At 42.5% G+C, this 21695-nt stretch overlaps 1 protein-coding gene across 3 annotated transcripts in view; it reads right to left on the minus strand.

Moving 5' to 3' along the window:
* HPSE (heparanase) overlaps positions 1-21695 on the minus strand; it is a 55315-nt gene that overhangs the window by 13504 nt on the left and 20116 nt on the right. For all 3 annotated transcript variants that reach the window (XM_073599860.1, XM_073599878.1, XM_073599870.1), the window contains 5 exons: positions 20125-20296; positions 17787-17834; positions 15214-15307; positions 12745-12851; positions 7808-7922 (listed from right to left, as the gene is read on the minus strand). In XM_073599860.1, coding sequence (XP_073455961.1) covers positions 7808-7922; positions 12745-12851; positions 15214-15307; positions 17787-17834; positions 20125-20296 — 536 coding nt within the window. The remainder of the gene's footprint in view (positions 1-7807; positions 7923-12744; positions 12852-15213; positions 15308-17786; positions 17835-20124; positions 20297-21695) is intronic.

Below are 21695 nucleotides of genomic sequence, written 5' to 3' on the forward strand. Positions count from 1 at the left end.
TAGTAGCCTGGATCGCTGGACTGGAAGCTGGAACAAGCAGCAGGTAGTAGACTGGAACGCTGGACTGGAACCAGGAACAAGGCAGCAGGTAGTAGGCTGGATGCTGGACTGGAACCAGGAACAAGGCAGCAGGTAGTAGACTGGATACAGGTATCAGACTGAGGGATGGTCAAACAAGCCGGAGGTCGGTATCGGTCGATCAGCAAAGGTACCAGGGACAACACAGAGGGATGGTCAGGCAAGCCAAGAGGGTCTGGTGCAGGCAGACAGCAGGATGGTCTAACAGGAAGCCGGGTCAGATAGCAGAGTACACAGGTCAGATCAGGTTAAGGCACACGGAACGCTGTAGAGCAGATAGCGGGGATAGAGTGTGACAGGCCGGTTTAAATAGCCCGCCTGGCACTAGCGGGAGTGCGCGCGCGTGCCCGTGCGTGACAGCACCCGTGAACGCGCGTGCATGCGCAGTGGAACCCGCGGCCGTGTCCCCCTGCGTCTGGATCGCTGATTACTGGCAGGATCTTCATGACATTGCCCCCCCCCCCCCCCCCCCAAGGGGCAGCCTCCGGATGCCCCTTTGAAGGAATTTCTCCGGATGGGCTCTTTTAAAAGATTGCAAAAGATTTTCAGCATGAATATTATCCTCGGGTTCCCAAGAATTTTCTTCTGGGCCGAACCCCCTCCATTTTATCAGAAATTGATTTTGGTTGCCTCTTCTCCTATGGTCCATGATAGCCTCCACCTCGAATTCTTCCTCCCCATCTACCAAAATTGGATCAGGAGGATCCGTACTTCGGCCTGAAAATGGGTTAGAAACAGAGGGTCTGAGTAGAGACACATGAAATACTGGATGCACTTTTAATGAATCCGGAAGTTCAAGTTCGTATGCCACCTCATTAATTCTTCGCTTGACAGGAAATGGTCCAAGAAACTTGGGACCCAATTTCTTTGATGGGCAAGCCATCCTGAGATTTACTGTAGACAACCATACCTGGTCCCCGGGTGTAAGTAACAGCTCACCTTGTCTCTTCTTATCAAAAGTTGCTTTATTATACTCCTGGGTCCTGGTCATGGTCTCCTGCAAAACTTGATTGTTGGAAGTGAAGAAGTCCAACCTCTCCTGAACTGCGGGTACTGTGCACTCTGGAAGAGAATTAGGCAGAAATGAAGGATGGAAACCATAATTTGCAAAAAATGGGGTTTGTTTGATAGCGGAGTGAATAGAGTTGTAGGCGAATTCAGCCAATGGAAGAACAGAAATCCAATCATCCTGGGCAAATGAAGAAAAACAGCGTAAATATTGTCTGGTAAGAGTCTGGTTTGTTCTCTCTGTTTGCCCATTAGTCTGGGGATGATAAGCAAATGAAAATGAGAGTTCAATCTTCAATGTTTTGCACAGAGACCTCCAGAATCGGGAGGTAAACTGTACCCCCCGATCTGAAACGATATTAACTGGTACCCCATGGAGCCTGATGACTTCTCTAATGAATGCCTGTGCCGTTTCTGTAGCTGAGGTAGTGCCCTTCATTGGGACAAAGTGGGCCATCTTCGACAACCGTTCTACTATGACAAAAATTGAGGTGAAGCCCCCAGCCGGAGGTAATTCCACAATAAAATCTATAGAAAGCATCTTCCAAGGCCTATCTGGGACAGGTAATGGCTTTAGCAAACCCCATGACTTGGTCCTGTGCCCCTTGTTCCTGATACAGGTGGTACAGGATTCAACAAATCTCCTACAATCTTCACATAACTGAGGCCACCAAAAGGTACGCTGTACCAGATCAGTAGTCTTAGCCACTCCAAAATGCCCAGCCAATGCATGGTCATGACAGAGTTCTAGTACTGAAACTCGTAGTTCTTCAGGTATAAAGATCCTATTCTCATGCCATAATAACCCATCCTTAACTTGGAGTTCTGACCTAATAGAAAACCCCAACTCTGCGGAAGCCTGCTTAATCTGGGAAAGCAAGTCTCCCTGAAGCAAAAGAAAATTCCCCGGGGACAGAATGGTGTCTGGAGGGGAAACCTCTTGGGGCTTGTGAAACATCCTGGATAGGGCATCAGGTTTGGTATTCTTGGAGCCGGGGCGATAAGTGACATGAAAGGAGAACCTGGAGAAAAAGAGGGCCCACCTGGCTTGGCGTGGCTTCAACCTTTTTGCAGACCTCAAATACTCCAGGTTCTTATGATCTGTAAAAATTAAGACTGGATGAGCGGCACCCTCTAGCAGATAGCGCCACTCCTCCAACGCTGATTTGATAGCCAATAACTCTCTGTCACCTACATCATAATTTCTCTCTGCCGTGGACAATTTACGAGAGAAGAAGGCCACAGGATATAACAGGGCCTTAGTTCCCGGTCTTTGGGACAACACTGCCCCTACTGCAATTTCGGATGCGTCCACCTCTAGTACAAATGGCAGAGAGGAATCTGGATGTTTTAGCACGGAAGCAGAAGTAAAAAGGCCCTTGAGAGTCTCGAAAGCCTCTTGAGCCTCAGCAGACCAGTGGAAACGTGTACCCTGTTTAGTTAGCTGTGTGATGGGTGTGATGGCTGAAAACCCCTTAATAAATTTACGGTAAAAATTAGCGAATCCAACGAATCGCTGGATCCCCTTCTTATCTGTCGGGACTGGCCAGTCTAGTACTGCAGTGACCTTTTGAGGGTCCATCTTAATGCCCTTGCTGGAAATGATTAACCCCAAAAATGGAATACTTTCCTGTTCAAATTCACATTTCTCAGCTTTTGCATATAGACCGTGTTGTCGAAGCCGGGCCAACACACTTCTGACGTGCCTGCGATGGGATTCAAGGGAACAAGGAAAAATTAGTATGTCGTCTAAATAGACGATAACAAACAGATCTAGAAAGTCTCGTAAAACATCATTGATGAAGTACTGGAATGTAGCAGGGGCATTACACAGACCGAACGGCATCACAAGGTATTCAAAATGTCCATAACGGGTACGAAAGGCGGTCTTCCATTCGTCTCCGTCCCTAATACGAACCAAATTGTAGGCTCCGCGGAGGTCAAGCTTAGTGAATATGGTAGCTGTCCCAAGTCTTTGGAACAACTCTGGTACCAGGGGAAGAGGGTAACGGTTCTTTACAGTGATCTTGTTCATCTCGCGGTAATCTACACATGGTCTGAGGGTCTTGTCTTTCTTTTGTACGAAGAAGATACCTGCACCTGCTGGAGACGTGGATGGACGAATGAAGCCTTTCTTTAGATTCTCATCGATATAATCTTTTAAAGCCCCTTGTTCCACTTCCATCAAAGGAAATATTCTTCCAAAAGGTATCTCGGCACTGGGGAGTAATTCGATAGGACAGTCATAGGCCCGGTGAGGGGGTAAGACCTCTGCCCCCTGCTTGCTGAATACATCTAAGAAATCATGATATGCAGAAGGGATGGAAAGGTGTAGACTAGGATCTGTGTTCAAACAGAGCAGGGTAGGGTTCTCCTGAGTGTTCTGAAGTCTACAAGACTGTTGGCAATATGGGGAGGAAAAGGTAACTTCACCTGTGATCCAATTTATGTCAGGATTGTGGGTCTGTAACCATGGCATGCCGAGGATTATGGGGAACAGAGGTGAAGCGATGATATCTAGGCGTAACAGTTCTTGATGAGAATTGGAGATGGAAACAGGTATTGGAACAGTCTCTTGGGTAACAGGCCCAGACTTAATGGCTGTTCCATCAGCTAGGTGGATGGAAAGTCCATGGGCTTTAGGCAACAGAGGTATCTGATGTTGGGTAGCAAAAAGAGAGTCCATGAAACAACTGTAAGCTCCAGAGTCAATAATGGCGGTTATTTGCAGAGTCTCTCCTGGAAGCTGTAACAGGAGAGAGAGAGCAAGGTGGGTAGTGTTCTTAACCAGAGGTGCAACATAGTCAGTGGACAGGGATAGGCACTTACGGAGTTTAAGGCTCTGTTTCCACTAGTGCGACTTTTCATGCGACTTGGGACTGAAAAGTCGCATGACAAATTGTATCCCATGATTTCCAATGAGTACCGTTCATATCTGTGCGACTTCAAGTCGCAGCGACTTCAAAGTAGTCCCTGCACTACTTTGGTCCCACTTTGATGCGACTTGAGGTCCATAGATACAGGCATTGCTTCAAATCGCGGTAAAAAGTCGCGGTAAAAAGTCGCGGTAAAATCGCGGTTAAAAATCGCGGCAAAATTGCGCGACTTTGGGGACGCAATAGTGGAAACATAGCCTAAGGGGACAGTTCCTGACATAGTGCCCAGGTTCCCCACAATACAGGCACAGATTATTCACTCGACGACGTTGTCGTTCCTCCTGAGTAAGAGAAGGCCGCAGAACTCCTAATTGCATTGGCTCAGGTGGGTTAAACGTAGAGATTGGTGGTGCTGGTGATGAAGGATGGGGAAATTTAGGGGTAACCCAAGTTGGGCGAGAAGTTCCCATAGCTGTCTCAGTCCTACGTTCTCTTAGACGTCGATCGATCTGGATGGTTAGATCGATCAATGCATTCAAAGTCTGTGGGGTACCCACCCTGGCCAATTCATCCTTCAGAGAGTCAGAAAGTCCCATTCGAAACTGATAGCGGAGAGCCGCATCATTCCAATTTGTGTCCGCACTCCATTTTCTGAATTCCGCCACATAGTCCTCTGCAGCCCTGCGACCCTGCTGAAGGGTGTGCAAAGCCGCTTCTGCGGTCACGGACAGCTGGGAGTCATCATACAGCTGACCTAGCGCGTCAAAGAAGGTGGGGAGATTAGTCAGGGATACGTCCTTTTGCTCCAAGAGGCGGTGGGCCCAGGTTTGGGGGTCACCAGAAAGCAGAGAGATTACGTAGCCCACCTTAGTAGCCTCCAGGGAAAAGGTACGTGGCTGAAGAGCAAAGAACAATTCACAGGAGTTGCGGAAAGCCCTGAATTTGAGACGATTTCCGGAGAAACGTTCAGGCGTCGGGACCTTGGGTTCTGGAGGGAGCATCACCACTGTTGATGAAGGCCTGACTGAAGGAGCAGGAGCGGAAGGAACCCCCTGAGCCCCAATGGGATTAGACAAGGTTAACACTTGTTCCTCCAGCCTGGTGTAACCTTGCTGTAGATTCTTGACTGCTTCAGTCAATCCTGCCAGGTGTGCACAAAGTTCCTCCATGGGAGACGTTCCCTGCTCAGGCTCAGACATGGCTGTCTGCTACTGTCACGTACCTGGTAGGTTTTGAGCCTGAAGTGCAGAGAAGGACCTCCCTTACAGCTCCCACTCCTGTTCCTCTGGAATGGAGACAGAAGGCCAGGAGTGAGGAGTGGTATGGGTGCCTGGCAGGATCGACAGTCACCGGAAGTTCAGGAGTGGTGGCACCCTCTGGATCCAGAAGCTGAAGATGAAGCTGGAATGCAGAGAGGACCCGGAGCCACAGCAGGTAAGGAAGCAGGTAAGTACGCAGGACTGGAACCAGGAACAAAGCAGCAGGTAGTAGCCTGGAACGCTGGACTGGAACCAGGAGCAAGCAGCAGGTAGTAGCCTGGAACGCTGGACTGGAACCAGGAACAAAGCAGCAGGTAGTAGCCTGGAACGCTGGACTGGAACCAGGAACAAGCAGCAGGTAGTAGCCTGGATCGCTGGACTGGAAGCTGGAACAAGCAGCAGGTAGTAGACTGGAATGCTGGACTGGAACCAGGAACAAGGCAGCAGGTAGTAGGCTGGATGCTGGACTGGAACCAGGAACAAGGCAGCAGGTAGTAGGCTGGATGCTGGACTGGAACCAGGAACAAGGCAGCAGGTAGTAGGCTGGATGCTGGACTGGAACCAGGAACAAGGCAGCAGGTAGTAGGCTGGATGCTGGACTGGAAGCTGGAACAAGCAGCAGGTAGTAGACTGGAATGCTGGACTGGAACCAGGAACAAGGCAGCAGGTAGTAGGCTGGATGCTGGACTGGAACCAGGAACAAGGCAGCAGGTAGTAGACTGGATACAGGTATCAGACTGAGGGATGGTCAAACAAGCCGGAGGTCGGTATCGGTCGATCAGCAAAGGTACCAGGGACAACACAGAGGCATGGTCAGGCAAGCCAAGAGGGTCTGGTGCAGGCAGATAGCAGGATGGTCTAACAGGAAGCCGGGTCAGATAGCAGAGTACACAGGTCAGATCAGGTTAAGGCACATGGAACGCTGTAGAGCAGACAGCGGGGATAGAGTGTGACATGCCGGTTTAAATAGCCCGCCTGGCACTAGCGGGAGTGCGCGCGTGCCCTTGCGTGACAGCACCCGTGAACGTGCGTGCATGCGCAGTGGAACCCGTGGCCGTGACCCCCTGCGTCTGGATCGCTGATTACTGGCAGGATCTTCATGACAACAGCATACTCTAGGTGCGGCCGGACCAGAGTCTTGTAGAGCGGGAGAATTATCGTATTATCTCTGGAGTTGATCCCCTTTTAATTCCTGCCAATATTCTGTTTGCTTTGTTAGCAGCAGCTTGGCACTGCATGCCACTGCTGAGCCTATCATCTACTAGGACCCCCAGTTCCTTTTCCATCCTAGATTCCCCCAGAGGTTCTCCCCCCAGTGTAACAAGTCATCATGTGTTCAAAATTTCTCACACTGACAGGCAACCATAAAATGCATTACAAAATAGGCATACTTGGTGCAAAAGTGTTTCATCATATTAGTTATATTGCAATGGCTTTATCCTAGTAAGAATTTTAAAAATGTGCCTTCATTTAATGTGTACTTAAAACACATTAAAGTGTTACTAAACCCAGGATTCACTATATCTGGTCTCCCACAGTACACATGAAATGCAATTATTGTAGTAAATATAAACTGCTAAATACCTTTTCTCATCAGCTGTATATAGCAGTCTCGTGACTTCTATCAGTGTCTGGTTAAAGCTTGTAGTAGTTTTTGTTCTCCTCTGACTGTCCTATGAGACTGCAGGACACCCCTGACTTTGTCTGGACAGTGCTGATTGGCCCTGTGCCGATCACATGCACCCTCTCAAGAAAAGAACAAAAAAACTCTAGCAATACTCACCAAACTGAGCATGTGCAGAGTGACTCTAAAATTATGGCATGTTATAAAAGATTTAAAAGTATAACTATAAGCAAATCGCTTTTATTCATTTTGGAAAGCGCAAGGGAGGTTTATAACCCCTGTCAATTTTTTTTTTTGCCATTTGTGTCCCATTGTGGAGATTTCCCTTCACTTTCTGTCCCATAACCAAAACATGAAGGGAGAGTAAATCACTGGAAATGAAGAGATTTCCATGGGGACCCCCAGATCACCCGAACTAGTGCACCTATTGAAAGATTTCACTTCTATTACCTTTCTGGGGTCAACCCAATTTGGGATTTTTTTTACTTTCATTTTCAATTATAATGGTAAACAGGACAAATAGAGAGGGTGTATCTCCTTAATAGACATCAATAATACCAGGTGTAACAATAATGTATAATAATGGTGTAATAATAACAGGTGCTCTAATCCATTGCCACTCTCTCCAAAACTGAAAAAAAAAAAAAAAAAAGTTTTCCCTTTAGTTATACTTTAAGGTTTGTGTCGACTGTCTTTTTGTTTTTAAAGAGGTTTTGCATTATTACACACGTCTATGGTAATGCAAAACCCACTTAAAGAAAGCCAAGTGTAGGTCAGAAGGAGGTCCATCTTCAGGACAAAACACACCCAACAATGAATTCTGAATGATCTCAGAAGCAACTTAAACTGATGGCAAACTGTTGCCATCCATACAAACCCAAAGCCCAACATGGGCCCTGTACTTAATTCACAAATCATTTCAGGTGAGTTAATGCAATAGCACAGACATTTGTATAACTCACAGGCAAAGGTTCGAAATCAGAATCCACAAGATTGTATGATCCGGCACCAAAAAGTGCCTGCCTCATCACAACATCGATTCCTAATTTTGCCGACATTCCCAACTTATCCAACCACCTGCACAGAAGAACAAAGAAAAACAATTTTGATAGTAACTGGATATAGGACATTTTCAAGGAAGGCTATTTGTTAATGGCTGAAGAGATCAATCCAAAAACAGCTGAAATGGTACAAGAGCAGTGTGAAAAGCAAGCTTTTACAAAGCATTTGTAGAGCTTACACCAAGCTTTGTCGAAGTTAGAACTGGTTTACACTTGTGTTGATTAGTGACACACATTAAAGTGGTTGTAAACCCTCTCATATCCAGTGAAGTAAATAGCCTCAGATGATACACAAAGATGAAACTAATCCTCCAACATAGGTTTTACTTGTTTATCTGCAGTCTTCTCTTTTCTACAAACCCTTCAAAGTGCTGAAAACCCTTCTGTAACACACAAGAGGGGGCAGGGAGCTGAAATTAAAGCTCTTGTACAGTGTGTGAAAGCTGATTGGAGGAAAGGAAAAGAATTCCCCTAGTGGAGGATTTTAAAGGCACATGTAAAAAGAATAAAAGGGGTATATAAAGTATGAATAATAATTTATTAATTGGAAAAACAGTAAAACATATAGCAGAAATGTAACAGTAGTTATTAGGAATGCGAATCAGGTACTTATACATTGATACAGTGTTAAAATGATACTCTTGCACCCGACGAGTTTCAGAGTTATTTAGCCTCCTTCTTCAGGGGTGGGTATGCGTTTATAGAAAATTCTATATTGAGAAAGGTGTATTGAAAAAATAATGGTAAGCATAAAAGTATATGTAGGCAAAGAAACATTACATCGTATGCTTTATATACCCCTTTTATTCTTTTTACATGTGCCTTTAAAATCCACCACTAGGGGAATTCTTTTTCTATATATATTAAAAATTTGGATGTGGCACAACCCCACAGTCGGCTGCCGTTCTACACCTTTTGCTATTGGAGGAAAGGAACACACTCCTTCACACATGGCACAGAAAAGAAGGAACGATGCAGAGCTGTGTTGTGAATAGACAAGCTCTGTGCTGAGCTCTCCTCCCCGTCACCATTTTATCTCTAGTGTTGGGACAACTTGAAAGTGACACATGCTGATAACAGAGGAAAGCACCACCAGAGAGAAACAACACTCAGAGCTTTGGAGAGAAACAAGTAAAAACTGCAGATATATGGGCTTTATTCAGATTTCATGACTGAGGTTTACAACCACTTTAAAGCACCTACCACTTTAACATGAATTTTTGATGTGATGTGTTTTTAAAGTATTTGCAGTGCATTTTTTAAGCATTAATGAAGCTTGGCAGATGTCCCGAGTGTGCTGGGTTCTCTATTTGTTTTAAAGTGGCTCAGTAATACTCCTGCTCATTGGTAACCCCCAGCTCTGCTGATCCCCTGCTCAGTAGTAACCCCTAACTTTGCTGAAATTCTGGTCCACTGATCCTCCTCTCTTTGGTCCCTGCTATATTGCTTCCATGCTGCGCACCATGTGACATCCCCTAGTTTTCCTGCTCTAGTCCCCCAGCTCTGCTGATCTCTGCTTCAGTCCTCTCACGCTGGTTCTCGCACATCTTCCGCTATAGCGCTCCCACGTTGTACACCAAGTGTACCGTCTGCAAGTTGCTCCATGCCAGTCCAGTCCTTGCTCACCTTTCTGCTGTTCCAGGCTGGACACCAGATGTGGCATCTGCAGCAGACACTCTCGTTATATATACCACATAAACCGGAAGGGACTGCTTAGGTCTTTTTTGCTCTCTTGTTGGTGTCCCAGTGCATCCGGTGATATTCCCTACTTCATACTCCAATACTTCCAAAACAAAGACAACTATCACAGTGCTTCCTAACAGCACCTGCAGATGTTGAGGGGCGCTTATGCAGATGCCAAATCCTCCATACAAGCACCAAGAAAGCGACAGAGTATAAATTCTGAAGCAAAGCACGAGTTCAACAGTGTGTACAGGACTGTAAGTGATAGCGGCTTTGATTGGCATTCAGAATGCTTTCAAAAAAATGAGGGTCAAATGCCACATTTAAAGTGTAAACAAGGCTTTAAAGTCTCAACTCCAGTATGTAAAAAATGAACACTGATCTTAATAAGAGTGCTGATTGCCACTTTCAAAAAGCTGCTAACAGGCTTCAGCACTACTTAAAGCTTGTTGAAAACCGAATGAAGCCTGCTAACAGCTTATTTAAAGTAATAGTCAGGACTTCCATTAAGATTGGTGTATACCATTTCCAAACAGGAGCTGAAGGGTACTTTAAAAGGTTTAAAGAAAAGTAGTTTGAAGCTTGCCAAAGGTTTCATAAATGCTTACTGTTCACACTGCTCTTGTACAAGCTGAAGCCCATGTGAGCCTACAGATCATTGCTACACACAATTGATGAATGCAGGCAGCACCAGTAACGTTTTAAAAATAAAGAATTAGCTAAACAAAAGGGCACAGTCGCATTATACTAAGTATTAGAAAGGGCTTTATTGTTATTTTTCATTTTTTTTTAGTTCAGTGACACTTTGACAGGGGGTGATGGTCTCATTAGGCTGGCAAAAGTCAAAGCTCCATGTACTGTACTGCCTACGTGTAAAGTAGCTCCTCTTCAGCACTGTTACTAGAGATGTGCACAATGTAAAAATTTGTTTCTGATTCGTTTGTTAACCAATATGACAAAACGATTCGTTTTCAAAATATGTATGTATGTATGAATGACTCCCGCACTGTCAAAAAAAACCTAATCTAGGGGGCACTGCTGCAAAAACCTGAAAATCTGATCCAAACAGAGAAATAAAATATAAAATAGTGATGGTGTTTGCGCTGTGTGAATACAAAATAAAGGAAAGGAGGGTGCTGCAAGAAAGATACTAGTGATATGTGGAAGGTAAAAGTTATATATACACACACGTGCTATTACCAAATGATCCTGGTATTGAAAAAATCTAAATTCATCAAATAATAACTTGTGCGGTGTGATCAAACAATCAAAAGGATAAACATGTGTGACACATATAAAAAACATGTACTAAACATATGACACATAGAGCTAGGTGAATACACATATAAATACACACAATGAATCAAAAGCAATATTGATAAAAAATATATTAAAGTGGCATGTAGCGATATAATATAATGGCAGGAGTCCGTGTAAGACAACAAAAACAACCGATCAATCCCACCACCAGGAAACACAAGTGTTCAAAATAAAATATTCAGTGGTGGCACCTCTGTGTCTGCAAGCAGCTCACCTTACTTAGTTGTAAATACAACTTTCTATATTTCTCCATATGATCTAACACCTGCCACTGGGATTGTCCAAGCAATGTATAGGAGACCACCATACCATTGCATCTACCATCCCTATCTGTGACCAGTATATGCTGTATACCTTACAGCAGGAAGGTGAGCTGCTTGCAGACACAGAGGTGCCACCACTGAAGATTTTATTTTGAACACTTGTGTTTCCTGGTGGTGAGATTGATCGGTTGTTTTTTTGTCTTACACGGACTCCTGCCATATTATATCACTACATGGACTTTTTGCCACTTTAATATATTTTTTATGAATATTGCTTTTAAATCATTATTGTGTGTATTTACATGTGTATTCACCTAGCTCTATGTGTCATATGTTTAGTACATGTTTTTTACATGGTCACACATGTTTATCCTTTTGATTGTTTGATCACACTGCACAAGTTATTATTTGATGTATTTAGATTTTTTTCAATACCAGGATCATTTGGAAATAGCACGTATATATAATTTTTACCTTCCACATATCACTAGTATCTTTTTTGCAGCACCCTCCTTTCCTTTATTTTGTATTCACACAGCGCAAACACCATCACTATTTTATATTCCCTTTTCAAAATATGTTTTGTATGTTCGCATTTGTTTTGTATATTCAGATTATTTTCCAATCGATTTGCATTTTGTTTGGTTTTATTTTATTCAATCTTTTTTTTTTTTTTATCCTACGCTATTCTAGTCTTCTCTATTCTATAAAGCAGCCATAGTAGGAATCCTCATATTTCACTTTTATACCTTACTGTATTATTGTAATATGTTGTAGTTTGAATTTTAATACATTTTCGAATAATTCATTATTTCATTGCATTATTTTGGATTAGTTAAAATTCAACACTATTGTAATGATTTGGAAATTTGGATATATCCGAATTTCCAAATAACTAAAATTTTGTCTGAATTTTGATTTGTAATTAAATGAATCACACATGTCTAATGCCCCGTACACACGGTCGGATTTTCCGAAGGAAAATGTGTGATAGGACCTTGTTGTCGGAAATTCCGACCGTGTGTGGGCTCAATCACACATTTTCCATCGGATTTTCTGACACACAAAGTTTGAGAGCAGGATATAAAATTTTCCGACAACAAAATCCGTTGTCGGAAATTCCAATCGTGTGTACACAAATCCGACGGACAAAGTGCCACGCATGCTCAGAATAAATAAAGAGATGAAAGCTATTGGCCACTGCCCCGTTTATAGTCCTGACGTACGTGTTTTACGTCACCGCGTTTAGAACGATCGGATTTTCCAAAAACTTTGTGTGACCGTGTGTATGCAAGACAAGTTTGAGCCAACATCCGTCGGAAAAAATCCTAGGATTTTGTTGTCGGAATGTCCGAACAAAGTCCGACCGTGTGTACGGGGCATAAGTGTTTTTTTTATGTCCAAAGCATGTTCACTAAGCCTAGTACTCTTTATTCATGACAACCTCATTGAAGTATATGTTAAATAAAAAAAAAAAATTATATTATTATATATATATATATAACACCTTTTATTAGCAGTCTTAAGAATAATATAAAAGTTGCCAAAGAGGTTTGTCAGTTTTATACTTACATAAATCCATCAACATATGTATCTGATAGTCCAGGGCATCCACCACCATATGCAGAGCTGGTTTCCCCCAACCATACTAGCTTTCCAGGAACAGTTTGATTAACAATCTAACAATAATACAAAGAGAAAATATTTTTATCATTTGCAAAAAAAACAAAAAAGGGCGTATTCCAATAACCTACTATATAGTAAACTTTCTGGGGAGGGGGGTGTGACTGGAAAGTGGGGATGAGGGCGAGGGATCTTTTCCTGGAGTTTCACTGTAGAGGTCTCTACACTATATTGATCATGCTAATTTACCATGAGCTGTAGCTATAATTCTAGCAGGGGTTCCTAAGACCTACAAATTTTCAAGGGTTCCTCCAGAATAGAATATTTAAGAAAGGCTGTTATAGAGTGTTTTTCCCTTTATTAAACTGTCTGTTCTAGAGCTCAGTTGAAACAGTATGAATTTTGAAACAAATTTATACATTTATATAAAAGCTGGCCATAGATGTACTTACATACAAAATACATTTTTTTCTTAGCGCACATTTTGATTAGGCAAAATTAATTTAAATGGCAAATGGGTAAATTCAGTAGAAGGAACGTACCCAAATGCACCACCACTTTGTATTCTGTGTATTTTAAAGAGATTTACTGGAATCATCACTTATGACACCGAAATGGCTCTAGCACAAGTTTCTATTCATTACTCATATCTGACCAGAAGCTTGACGATAAAATAAATAAATAAATAATAAAACCCACAACACGCACTACTACACTGACTCTAATGGAGAAACAGCTGAAATCAGCAACATATACTGACCACAGAGTCATCCAGGAAACAGAATTATGCACAGTATGCACAGCAGCTCAGCACTGACAAAACATCCCCTAATGTCATAATGATTTATAAAACATAACATGAATTGTAAAGATATCAATGTAGCAATTTCACTAGAAATAAGGCAAACAACCAAGTTGGAAAATATAGACACGATTATATGGACATATTAGAATATTTTTTAATGTGTGGTAACCCTTTATGAAACATTGCACAACCAAATGTGTGTTTATATTGATTTTTAGTGCATAGTGAACACAATCCCCATACAGAATGTCTAAAGAATTAAAAATTAAAAACACTTCCATGTAAATGTCTTTAAAAGAGAAGTAGGGGGTAGAGTTTTTTTGGTCATACTTCTCTCCTGAGTCACAGGAGCACACTTATAGTGCCGCACAGGCAGCTTATAGGGGCTAAAGTCTGCTGTCAGCCGATGTCACAGAGCCACTCCAGACTCTGGAAGGATCCCGCTAATATTGTAGGGAATTACCCAAGTGCCTGCTTGGTAGAGTGGAGACTGGTGAATGACAGTCACTGCTCTCTGCTCAGAACAGACTGAGAACTGAGTGATCGGTGGTCATGTGATCGATAAGTTCTTGGACTTAGAACCAAGGGCGGACACTGCAGCATCACTGATGATGTTATGGAGGTGGAGTATGCAATTTTGTCTTTTTATAACCCCAAACGTCTCCTTCAAGTCCACTATTTTCATAATTTGGATCGGATAATGTTACACATTTCCTAGCATAAAAGTGTTCCTAAGTGGAAAAATATGCAATATGAATTGCTATTCAAAATTATTATGTAAACCACATAAGATATGTTGTACATTTGCTGCTTGAAATGGAAGGTGGATCAATCGCTTGTCAGCACACCAGGTGATGAAGCAAAGAGTGAGTCCCACTAGTTAACAATATAGATGAATTTGGGTTGAGTTGGAGTTCTACCTAAACCCAGCCTACTATCAGTTTGGAAAACGGGCAAACAAAATATTTAGCCTGTTCACCCAACAGAAGCCTCGGGTAAGGTTTTAAAAACTGGAAGCCCCAATTAGAATAAGTAGGCCCCTCCTACATTCGATCCCCTCAGGTGAATAAATACGCTTTGTTAAATAAAGCGAAAAAGTAAATAAAACACTCACACTGTGAAAAATGTCCTATGATGCACATCCAACATCATTCACATTGTCTAGCAATGGAGATCCATGTCAGTTACGATAATATATTACCAGACGAGGTTGACCCACCACGACTCCTGTTACTATGACAGATGCATTAAAGAGACAACCTCCCCAACAGTATTTAAAACATATGTTTCATTGGTACATGGGCCCCATGGCAGTGCCCAGGTACCCATGGCCTTGTTTACAAAATTAGCCTTAAAAAAAAAAAAAAAAAAAAAAAGAAGAAGACAGAAAAAAAACAATGTATGTGGTGCTATGCTCACTATTCACAAACCTCCCAGTGGGTTCATTGAATGTCCAGCAAGGCAAACATTGTCTGGGTCTCTCATCACTTATTAACAATGGGGGGGGGGGGTTTGGCAATACACATATACCTCACAAAGTTCCTTGGTAGCACACTGAATATTAGAAATAAAATCAATGCTTGGAGATGCTGCATACATGGCTTATTACATACCTGAAATACTGTCTTAATCTCCGAAGCCAAAGAATCCAGTATATGTGGATTGAGAAAATCTCTTTTAGAAGCAGTTCGCCCGTCGACATAATAGCTATTAACAGTTTTTTAAAAATAAATAAATAATTAAAAAAATTACAATCAGGAAATGAAGTAGCGTCTATGATTTGGTCCGTTTTAGAACTAAACATGAAATGAATCATCTGCCCTATTGTGGTTAACAAAGATGATTTAAAACACACATATCTAAAGTCGCAAAACTTCTTTAAAAGGGTAGCAGATTGTATGTATGTATGTATGTATGTATGTATGTATGTATATATATATATATATGTATATATATATATATATATATATATATATATATATATAAAAATGTATTTCTATTCTATTTTTGGATAGCTTAGGAAGGTTTGGAACCTCTTGTTATTACTGCTACCCAGGGTCAGCTAGAAAGATTTACCCTCAATTCCTGTCCTGCTAACAGTTTCACCAAAGAGGAAATGAAGAAAAATCTGCAACAGTGACACAGACTGAAATAAAAATCTGACAAGGTTTCTAGTTTTCCCCTACTGTACTAAAGAAAAGCATTTTTACTTCTGTCTGCGTTGTTGCTCTAGATCAGGGCTATGCAATTAGCAGACCCCCAGCTGTTGCAGAACTACAAGTCCCATGAGGCATAGCAAGATTGATGGCCACAAGCATGACACCCAGAGGCAGAGGCATGATGGGAGTTGTAGTTTTGCAACAGCTGGAGGTCTGTTAATTGCATATCCCTGCTCTAGATCTTTCTTCACTTCCTGACTGGTAAAGCATGGTTAGCAGTAGGAATGGGGGGGGGGGGGTAAAGTAGTGAGTGTACAGCTTGTAAAAAAGGTGTAAATTTGCTGTCCCTTCAAAATAACTGACACAACTATTCATGTCTAAACCGCTGGCAACAAAAGCGAGTACACCCCTAAGTGAAAATGTCCAAATTGGGTCCAATTAGCCATTTATCCTCCCCGGTGACATGTGACTCGTTAGTGTTATAAGGTCTCAGGTGTGAATGGGGAGCAGGTGTGTTAAATTTGGCGTTATTGCTCTCCCTCTCTCATACTGGTCACTGGAAGTTCAACATGATACCTCATGGCAAAGAACTCTCTGAGGATCTGAAAAAAAAGAATTGTTGCTCTACATAAAATGGCCTAGGCTATAAGAAGATTGCCAAGACCCTGAAACTGAGCTGCTGCAAGGTGGCCAAGACCATACAGCGGTTTAACAGGACAGGTTCCACTCAGAACAGGCCTCACCATGATCGACCAAAGAAGTTGAGTGCACATGCTCAGCGTCATATCCAGAGGTTCTCTTTGGGAAATAGACATATGAGTGGTGCCAGCATTGCTGCAGAGGTTGAAGGGGTGGGGGGTCAGCCTGTCAGTGCTCAGACCATACGCCGCATACTGCATCAAATTGGTTTGCATGGCTGTTGCCTCAGATGGAAGCATCTTCTAAAGATGATGTACAAGAAAGCCCGCAAACAGTTTGCTGAAGACAAACAGACTAAGGACATGAATTACTGGAACCATGTCCTGTGGTCTGGTGAGACCAAGATAAACTTATTTTGTTCAGTTGTGTCAAGCGTGTGTCGCGGAAAACAGGTGAGGAGTATAAAAGCAAGTGTCTCTTGCCTACAGTCAAGCATGATGGTAGGAGTGTCATAGTCTGGGGCTGCATGAGTGCTGCCGGCACTGGGGAGCTACAGTTCATTGAGGGAACCATGAATGCCAACATGTACTGTGACATACTGAAGCAGAGCATGATCCCCTCCCTTCGGAGACTGGGTCACAGGGTAGTATTCCAACATGATAACTACCCCAAACACACCTCCAAGACAACCGCTGCCTTGCTAAAGAAGCTGAGGGTAAAGGTGATGGACTGGCCAAGCATGTCTCCAGACCTAAACTCTAGTGAGCATCTGTGGGACCTCAAAACGGAAGGTGGAGAAGTGCAAGGTCTCCAACATCCACCAGCTCCGTGATGTTGTCATGGAGGAGTGGAAGAGGACTCCAGTGGCAACCTGTGAAGCTCTGGTGAACTCCATGCCCAAGAGGGTTAAGGCAGTGCTGGAAAATAATGGCGGCCACACAAAATATTGACAGTTTGGGCCCAATGTGGACATTTTCACTTAGGAGTGTACTCACTTTGGTTGCCAGCGGTTCAGACATTAATGGCTGTGTGTGGAGTTATTTTGAGGGGACACCAAATTTACACTGTTATACAAGCTGTACACTCGCTACTTTACATTGTAGCAAAGTGTAATTTCTTCAGAGTTGTCACATGAAAAGATATAATAAAATATTTACAAAAATGTACTCACTTTTGTGAGATACTGTATATTTATGAGGATTGCATTAATCAGGATATCCCAATTGGTTATTTTGCATTCAGCACTTTATTTGGTAGTGCTATTGGACTTTTGCAAACACTGTATCACAGATGATTTACAGTACATTTTGATGTACTATAGGATAAGGTGGAGTAACTGATATTACAAAAAAAAAAAAAAAAAAAAAAAAAAGAATCTTTCTACTTACTGGTGCCAAGTAACTGAGTTTATGACTTTACCACCTTCATTTAAAAAGCTGCAAAGAAGAAAAAAAAATATATTGTTTATTCTTTTGTTATGCCAACATTTATACCTCATGAGAAAAGCCTGAGACACACTAATTTGTGGACACTGAGTACATGGTGGTCCAGCGTTAAAAAAAACAAACAAAAAAAAACAGCTCTTTACCACGCCTAGACACATGTTAACTCAGGTGGTCAGTTTCAGATGGTGCTTAAAAAGTGAAAATGTACAGAGCGGTCAGTCTGCCATGCAGGAATATAGTAGGCAGAGCCACCTATAAGGCAGTACAGCCAGCCCTCCTGTATGGTCCTGGGCCCCATCTTCAACAGTTAGGGTCTGGGCACCCGATGAGGAGGGCTGACTCTACTGCCTTATCTTGAAGCCGATTCCCCCTGAAGCGCAGTTGGCATCTCCTCCTTTTCCTCCCGCTGGATTTCAGGTGCTGCAGAGGGAGCCACAGGGGGATTGGTTCCAGTTTCTATGCTTCAGTTTGCAAATGAACAGGTACCCTCTGTACAGAGTGCTTCCTGTTCATTCACCTACAGTGCAGCAGAGACTGCCAGGAAAGGGACCATAAAAAAAAAAAAAAAAAAAAAAATAATAATAATAATAATAATAAATTATATATATAATCCTGATTGTTTACACATGCTCTGCTCTCTGAAGAGCGATTATTCCTCAGACAGCATTTGACAGGCAGCGAGGAGAAGAATATCACTGCTTGCTTTAACCCTGCGCTAGCATGCCGCAAGTCTTAATTTGATAGGTGTGGGTGAGTGGCCCCAAATGCACACTGTCTGGGTTCAGGGCCATACATCTGCACTCACACCTATCAATTAGGAACTGCACATGTGTTTGTACAGTTGCTGTAGCTGCCTGCACACAGCTCCAGGTGGCCTCAAGACCTCATTTACACACAGAGCTTTATTTCTATCTCACGACAGTTTAATCCATTAGATTTAGCAGAAATTTTGTAAGTTATACTGTGCTTGTGTCCGCTAAAAATTTTAGTGTATTTTTTGCAAAAATATTGTTTTGGTATTTTCTGGGGAGGTTGTCAGGTAGGCTGTATGGAGCCCCGTGATTTCTAACAGAAGCCCTAATAGAAAGAAACAAAATCACTTCCCTCTTCTGTGATAGAAATCGCTGGAGGCCCTTTATGTTAAGAGATAAAAATCAAGGCAGGAGATAAAAAATAAATAAATAAAAACAATAGATATAAGGAAGTCCTGAGGGTGCTGGGATAAGCATAGAAATTTTAATGTATACGTCAGCTGAAGTGTGTAATAAAGAGCATCTGACAATTTATGATCAGAGTACTCTGAAAGTAGAACTTCAGTCAGTCAATCATTTTTGGATAGAGTAATGCGCCGTACACACGGTCGGATTTTCCGATGGAAAATGTGTGATAGGACCTTGTTGTCGGAAATTCCGACCGTGTGTGGGCTCCATCACACATTTTCCATCGGATTTTCCGACACACAAAGTTTGAGAGCAGGATATAAAATTTTCCGACAACAAAATCCGTTGTCGGAAATTCCGATCGTGTGTACACAAATCCGACAGACAAAGTGCCACGCATGCTCAGAATAAATAAAGAGATGAAAGCTATTGGCCACTGCCCCGTTTATAGTCCCGACGTACGCGTTTTACGTCACCGCGTTTAGAACGATCAGATTTTCCGACAACTTTGTGTGACCATGTGTATGCAAGACAAGTTTGAGCCAACATCCGTCGGAAAAAATCCTAAGATTTTGTTGTCGGAATGTCCGAACAAAGTCCGACCGTGTGTACGGGGCATTAGAATCAGAGCTTTTGTCATTTTTTTTTTGTAGTCTGTGTCCTGCCCAGGAAAAAAAAAAAAGAAAAAAAAAGGAAATCCCTACAAGGAAGTGGAAACCCCACCCTGTCCCTTGTCAGACATGTGTCAAACAGTTGTTCCCGTAACCTGCTCTGTTGACAGTTGTCATTTTAGATTTTCCCTTATCGTTTGTCTCAGTCAAGAGGGAAATTTTCCCAATGGGGACAACAATTAAATATATTAAAAAATTTCTAACCCTTCTTTACTCCACTTTAAAGTATAATTCCAGGTATGTTTCTGTTCCATAGTTACATTTGGTTCAATGTAAGTATGCATATTTCTTAATTGGTGGATCCCTGTGGAAGCGGAGGATTATTGTAGTAATCACCACCTCTACAGTAAGCCTCACTGCCCTCTGAATCCCATGCCCAACGGCTGCCCTACCGCATAGTAATGATCATCCCCGTTAATCAATAATCTACATGAAAAATACAATTACTACCTTTTCAGCATCTTTTGAGACTGTTTTTTAGGTTGGCCAATATCAGGACCATAGACTCCAGAATTCTTGTAGCGGAGGTACGTGCTGAGTAGCTTACGCAAACTCAAGAAATCCTTGCCAAGCTGAAAGCCATCAATATATAGTCCAGACTTCTTCTTAAAACTGTTGGGCTCTAAAACAAGCAAAAGACTAAAAATTGAAATATTAACCTGAAGTACAATGTTTGAATTTTTTTTTTTTAACGCAAGTTACATCATCCATAAGGTGAAAGTCAGGGCATGGAACAGTACTTAAACTGGTTATAATGCTTAAACATTTTTTCTCCAATGCATTCCTTGTGACCACGGCTAACGTGTACTGCTCATCCACACAAACAGAAGTTAGGGGGCAAAGGTACGGGAACTCACAGCAGAGGTTTTAAGAAGGTAGAAAAACAGTAAGAGAATTATTGAAACAGATTACAGAGCCATTAACAGATGTGTATGGATTATTTTGAGAATAGGGATATTGTTTAGCCTCATTTTAACAATTTTAGTTGTTTACATATACAGTATGATTAAAATGGGAAGGGCTGTCGATTTTCCCAGCTGGCCCCCAGCCCTCCACGCTTGCACCCAGACTCTTAGCTGATCTGTAAGTACATGTGGGTGTATTTGTTTATCTTTCCTCCCCTTAGATAGACTTATTTAACCCTTAACATATTTTTAATAGCTACTTATCTTGCATCTGTTCCTGAAGGAGTGAAAGACATTCATGAAACATGTCACGCTTTATTCATAGATGCTACTTGATTACATTTCCAAAGTGTTCTTATTAACATCATATATTGATCATGTTTTACTGGATTATACCGTTGTATATATGGCACACTGAGGCTGGTGTTTTATTATTTCATTATTATGGATCATCATATAACCAAGTATGGAATAAAACCATTTTTATACTATTGCCTCATTTTGTTTTTACCATGTTATGTTTATACATGTATAGTTACCAATTAGTGGCGGAACTACCGCCATAGTGACCCACACGGGCGCTATGGAGCCCGCAGCCGAGTGGGGCCCGGGGAGGATGAGAAATGCATACTGTACTTGCCAACTTTTTTTTTTCTTCTTGCCGTCGCTAGAGGTCTGTGGCACTGGTCATTTCTTTCTCTGTCGCCATTTTACAGAAGACCAGTTAAGGAAGAACCAAGAGGCGGAGCCCGGGTGGCAATGAAAGCGGCTGCAATAGAAACGGAGCTCTATTTCTATTGGCCGCTTTCTTGCCACCCAGGCTCCGCCTCCTGGTTCTGTAAAAGGCGCGGAGACGAACACAGTGAATCCTGAGTGGCGCCGAGGCCCGATGGAGAGTCCTGTGTCCCGGCGCCACGCTATCCCTGTCTGACTGAGACTTAGCTGTCTCTCTCACTGGCTGTCTCCTATCACTTTGTGCTGCCCGAAGAGTCAGTGACAGTCTGAGCAAGTAACTCTCTGGGGGGCTACACGCCCAGGTGCATGAATGGGGGGGGAATTTTCCTGGAGGGGGTCTGTACTCCTGGGGGGGTCCGTACAGATGGGGCTGATTTGTCC

This window comes from Aquarana catesbeiana, linkage group LG01 (genome assembly GCF_042186555.1).
Source record: "Aquarana catesbeiana isolate 2022-GZ linkage group LG01, ASM4218655v1, whole genome shotgun sequence".
In the NCBI taxonomy this organism is placed as follows: domain Eukaryota; kingdom Metazoa; phylum Chordata; class Amphibia; order Anura; family Ranidae; genus Aquarana; species Aquarana catesbeiana.